Source organism: Dictyostelium purpureum (genome assembly GCF_000190715.1).
Source record: "Dictyostelium purpureum unplaced genomic scaffold DICPUscaffold_752, whole genome shotgun sequence".
In the NCBI taxonomy this organism is placed as follows: Eukaryota; Evosea; class Eumycetozoa; order Dictyosteliales; family Dictyosteliaceae; genus Dictyostelium; species Dictyostelium purpureum.
Genome location: NW_003520079.1, coordinates 1 through 5,481, shown reverse-complemented (window position 1 = coordinate 5,481; position 5,481 = coordinate 1). Strand labels below are relative to the sequence as shown.

General features: G+C 19.9%; 3 protein-coding genes across 3 annotated transcripts; 1 reads left to right on the top strand and 2 right to left on the bottom strand.

Moving 5' to 3' along the window:
- Window positions 1-1,494: 1,494 nt before the first annotated feature.
- Window positions 1,495-2,773, bottom strand: DICPUDRAFT_51923 (uncharacterized protein; the record flags this gene model as incomplete). Its single annotated transcript, XM_003295108.1, has 2 exons — window positions 1,495-2,263; window positions 2,413-2,773. 2 exons carry the CDS (start codon window positions 2,771-2,773, stop codon window positions 1,611-1,613), a joined length of 1,014 nt encoding a protein of 337 aa, XP_003295156.1. The 3' UTR covers window positions 1,495-1,610.
- Window positions 2,774-3,373: 600 nt separating this feature from the next.
- Window positions 3,374-4,151, top strand: DICPUDRAFT_51920 (uncharacterized protein; the record flags this gene model as incomplete). The annotated part of the gene is made up of 3 exons (XM_003295109.1): window positions 3,374-3,494; window positions 3,564-3,709; window positions 3,783-4,151. 3 exons carry the CDS (start codon window positions 3,374-3,376, stop codon window positions 3,900-3,902), a joined length of 387 nt encoding a protein of 128 aa, XP_003295157.1. The 3' UTR covers window positions 3,903-4,151.
- Window positions 4,152-4,233: 82 nt separating this feature from the next.
- On the bottom strand, window positions 4,234-4,897 carry DICPUDRAFT_90978 (uncharacterized protein; the record flags this gene model as incomplete). Its single annotated transcript, XM_003295107.1, has 2 exons — window positions 4,234-4,448; window positions 4,546-4,897. 2 exons carry the CDS (start codon window positions 4,895-4,897, stop codon window positions 4,234-4,236), a joined length of 567 nt encoding a protein of 188 aa, XP_003295155.1.
- Window positions 4,898-5,481: the final 584 nt, after the last annotated feature.

The following is a 5,481-nucleotide window of genomic DNA, read 5'->3' as shown; positions in this document are numbered from 1 at the left end:
TTTAAATTATTATAATATTGATTCTTGAGAAGGATGTTGGGGTGTGTTTTTATAATAATTTTAAATTGGATGGGAGTTAATTATGAAAATAAAAATAAATAATATTTGATTATCCAATGAAATAATAAATTAAAAAAAATAAAAAAAATAAAAAAAAAATTTAATGTAAAAACACACACATAATATAAATTATTTAAAAAAATAAATAAATAAACCACAAATAATTTAATTAATATTATTATTTTAATTAAATTAATTAAATATTAATTTTTTCTATATATATAATATTTTTTTATATTGTAATTCTTTTATAATGGAATGAGGTGATGGAATTTTTGTTGTAATTATCTATTGCTTTTTTTAAAAGACACACACAACACGATAAAAATAAATATTAAATATTACTACTACTATTAATAGTAAGAAATATTATTATTTTTGCTATTTTTTTAAAACTAAAGAAAAACATATAAAATTATTTTTAATATACGATAATTATTAAACTTACTCCATAAAAGGTAAAGTATACTATAAATTATAAATAAACCTTTTGTTTTTGAAAATATCGGTATTATAGTATTTATTATAAAAATTATTTTTTATAATAAACATTTAACAATGAGGTTTTTTGATTTATAATGATTATTTTTATAATTTGTGAAATATGAAATTAATTAAAAAAAAAATACTATTCTAATTTTAATTAATTTATATATCTATTATAATTATTATTTTTATTATTTTTATTGTTATTGTTAAATTATAAAAATTTTAAAAAAATTATTAAAAAATGTATTTCTAAAGGATGAATATAAAAATATAAATTTTGTATTTAAAATTATTATTTTTGTATTTTTTCTTTATATAGTTTTTATTTTTGTTTTTATCTTTCTAAAAAGTTGTTTTAAAATAAAATAAAAACTTTTTTTTTAAAGAGTAGAGAAAGCTTTAGAAAAAACAAAAAAAAAAACCATACTCATAGTTTTTTAATTGTAATAAATATTCAATGGATACTAATATTATGTAAATTTTGAATAAACATTTTCTATTATAGTATTATGTGTTTCGTATTTTTCATTTTTTAGAAATGGGGGTAATAATAATTAATTCAATTTTTAAAAATTATTGTGTGTTAATAATAAAATATTTTTTTTATATTTTTTTTAAATTTTTTTTTTATATTTTTAGTTTTTAAAAATTTAATTTTTAATTACCAAAATTAATTAAAGTTTTGAAAATAGCCCATTAAATTGAATTTAAAAGCATAATTTTCTTTATATAATTTTTTACTTTTAATGGGGCAAAATAGTTTTAATAATTATTAAATAATTATAGTTTTTAAGAAAATATCATCATTCCTATTTATGACTTCTTTTATTTGATAAAATTTATATAATCCATATTCTAGATTTATAAAGAAAAAAAAAGTAAAAATAAGTATATAAAACAAGATATTTATATCAATTTTTATTACCTCTTTTTTTTTATAAGTTTAATTTTTTGAAATTTTTTAGTTTTTTTTTTAGTTTATGTATTTTATTATATTTTTTTAAGGTTTTTTTATTTTGGTAAAAAGTTTATATATTTATTATCTTTTTGGAGTAATTTCTTTATTTTTTACCAAACATCTTCATCATATTTAAAACTTCTGGATTGTTTAACATGCTACCAATGTCACCATTCTTTAATGATTCAGCCATTTGTGGGTTTTGCATGAATTGATTGGCCATATTTCTAATCATTGGATTGCTCATTAAACCGTTAATGTCGATACCACTGAGATCTGGCATACCTGGAATATTTCCTAAACCACCCATACCATTATCTTCTTCTTCACCATTTTGAGCGAATTTTTGGGCAGCAGATAAAGATGCTTTGAAGGTTTCATTGTTTGGTTCAATATCGACAGCTTTTTGATAGGCATCGATGGCTTCTTCATAACTACCTAATGAAGCATAGGCTGAACCCATTCTATTATAAGCTTTACCATACTTTGGATTTCTTTTGATGGCTTCTTTACAATCTGAAATAGCTTCGTTGTACATCTTTAATGTGGCGTAGGTTGCACCTCTGTTGGCAAAATAAATTGCATTTGAATCGTCATAAAGAATGGCTTTATTGTAACATTCGAGAGCACCTTTAGTATCACCTTCATTTAATTTATTATTACCTTCAACTTTAATTTTTTCTGCAATTGCTTTAATTTCGTTCTTTTTACTTTCAATGAATTTTTGTTTTGATGCATTTAAAACTGGTTCAATTTCTTTAAAAAATAAAAATAATTATTAGTATTTTATAAACAAATCTATTGTATGATTATGGTGTAGTTATCATTATTATTATTATTATTATTATTATTATTATTATTATTATTATTATTATTGATGTTGGTTTTAAACTATTATTACTTACGATCTGGGTTATTAAAGGCACCTTTTTGTTCAATTATATTTATAAATTGTTTGAATGAATCTAAGAGTTCTGCTGGGATTTCAGAGTAGGCTTTTTCAAGTAATTCTTCTTTTGATTTTTTAGTGGTGGTGGTAGTAGTGCTGGTGGTGGAAGCTGAAGTATTGTTATTTAAGTAATTTTCAAAAATTGTGGATAATGGAGTTGAAACTTGTAATGAGGTATCCTTTTCATCGACGCCAAAAACATCTCTGATACATTCAACAGCAACTTGAATACTTTCAGCACTATCTGAATCGTTTGTAGTTGATTCTTTTAAGAATTGTAAAATACTGACTGCTAATTTTTTGTTATTATCTGCCATTTTAATATTTTAAAAAATTATTATAATAATAATGATTTATTTAAATTTAAAAAATAAAAAAAAATAAAAAAATTTTTAAATTTAAAAAAAAAAATTAAAAAAAAAAAAAAATTTTAAAAAAAATATTTAAATATTTTTTTTATTTTTTTATTTAATTTAAATAATATAATATAATAATAATAATAATAATAATTAAAAAAACCTCCACTCAACTGCAGTCAACATAATTATTATTTAACACTTTGTTAAAGTTATCAAAAAAAAAAATTAAAAAAAAAATTAAAAAAAAAAAAATAAAAAACTATACATTGTGAAGTTGGACGACATTAAACTGTTTTTATAATAATAATTTTTAGGTGTTATTTAAATTTTTATATACTTAAAATAGTAATACTAAAACAACACACTAAAATAATAAAAAACAGAAATAAATAATAATATAAAGTAATAATAGGAATAATAATAAATATAAATAAATAAATAATGACAGCATATAAAAGATTAATTCAAGAATATAAAGATTTAACATTAAACCCACCAGAAGGTATTATAGCAGGTCCAACTGATGAAGAAAATTTATTTATTTGGGACGCAGTTATTATGGGACCCCCAGATACAGACTATGAAAACGGTTTATTTACTGCAGTTTTAACCTTTCCTACCGATTATCCTTTAAATCCACCAAAAATGAAATTTTTATCTGAAATGTTTCATCCAAATGGTAAGTATCAATACTACTATTAATAATCACTTTTTAAACTCTTTTTAACATATATTATAAAATAAAAAGTTTATCCCAATGGTGAAGTTTGTATAAGTATATTACATCCACCTGGTGATGACCCAAATCATTATGAAAGTAGTGTCGAAAGATGGTCACCTGTTCAATCAGTCGAAAAAATTTTATTATCTGTTGTATCAATGTTATCAGAACCAGTAAGTAGATAAAACCATAGATTCTAATTTTCATAAAGAAAAAACATTAACATTAATATTAAAATAAACTTAGAATATAGAAAGCCCAGCAAATATAGAAGCAGCAAGAATGTGGAGAGATAATAAAAAACAATTTAGAGATAAAGTTCATAGAACAGTTAGAAAATCGTTAGAACTTGAAGATGAAATATAACAATAATAATAATAATAATAATAATAATAATAATAATAATAATAATAATAATAATAATAATAATAATAATAATAATAATAATAATAACGATAACGATGCATCCTAAAATATATATAGAATTAAAATAGAATATAACATATCCTAAGCATTTAATTGTACAAATAAAAGTTTACACCTAAAAAAATATAATTATATTATATTATATTTTAATAATTACATATGAATGTCTTTTTAACATTCATTTTAACCAAATTTTACTATATACAATTTATTTTTATTTTTTTAAAATTATTTTTTATATTTTCATATTGTTATTTCACTTATTTGATGATTATGCAGTGGTTGTAGTTGATTCTGCTGATGATGCTGGTGATGGTGATGATTCTGGTTTAGTAGCAGCTTGTACAACTGGTTTTTTTGGTAATGGATATTGCTTCATAACTTTATCTAAATTTTTACCGAAAACTGAATGCATAATTTGAATTTTTCTAGCATCATGAATTTTATCTGATTTTAATTTATTAATAATTGTTTCTGACTCTTTAACTATAATAATAAAATTGAATGTTAATACATTAGTATCCAAATGCCAATAATAATAATAATAATAATGATGATAATGATAATGATGATGATAATTTACATTGTTCTTTAGTAGTATCTTTTCTTTGTTGACCTAAAACCAATTGATAAATTGCCCATTCAATTTGTCTGTTGAATTTCTCTTCTGCAGTTTCTGGTTTTGGTGGCTCTGGTTTAGCAACAACAGCTGGTGTTGATGAAACACCAGATTCTTGTTCTTGTTTTTGTCTTAATTTCTTTTCCTTTTCTTTTAATCTTTTCTTTTGACCTTTTGATAATTTAGTTTCCTCTGTAGTAGATACATTTTCTTCTTTATTGTCAGTAGTATCAACTTCCTCTTCTTCTTTTTTATTGATATCTAAATTATTTAATTGTTCATTTACAATTTCTGTGCCACTGGTTGCTGTTTCCATTTTTTTTATTTTATATTTAATTTTAAAAACGAAAAAAAACTATTTTAAAAAAAAAAATAAAAAAAGGGTGTGTTTTTATAAAAATTTAAAAAAAAAAATTTAAAAAAAAAAAAATAAAATATTAAAAAACGAATGTATTCATTTCACTAATTGAATTTATATAATATTGTAATTATATAATTTTAATAATATTATATAATATTATAATATTATATAATATTATATAATATTATATTATTAAATTTTATTTTATTTTAGTTTTCTATTATAATATTATTGTTTTTTTTTTATAATAATTATTTTTATTGGGCAAGTTAAAACTATGGTTATAAAATTGAAAATGTTTTATTATGAAAATATATACTCGTCATCATCAAAATCAAAGTACCTTTTTATAAACAAAGAGAAAAAAACTATTTTACATTTTCTTTAAAAAATCAATAATATCTAAAATATTTTAGTTAATTTTATTTATTTTTAATTTTTTAAATAAAAATCAGTGTGTGATTTGGATCATTTGATTTTAATATTGGGTATGCCATAAATAGACTCCATCGCACAAAAAATTTAAAAAAAAAAAAAAA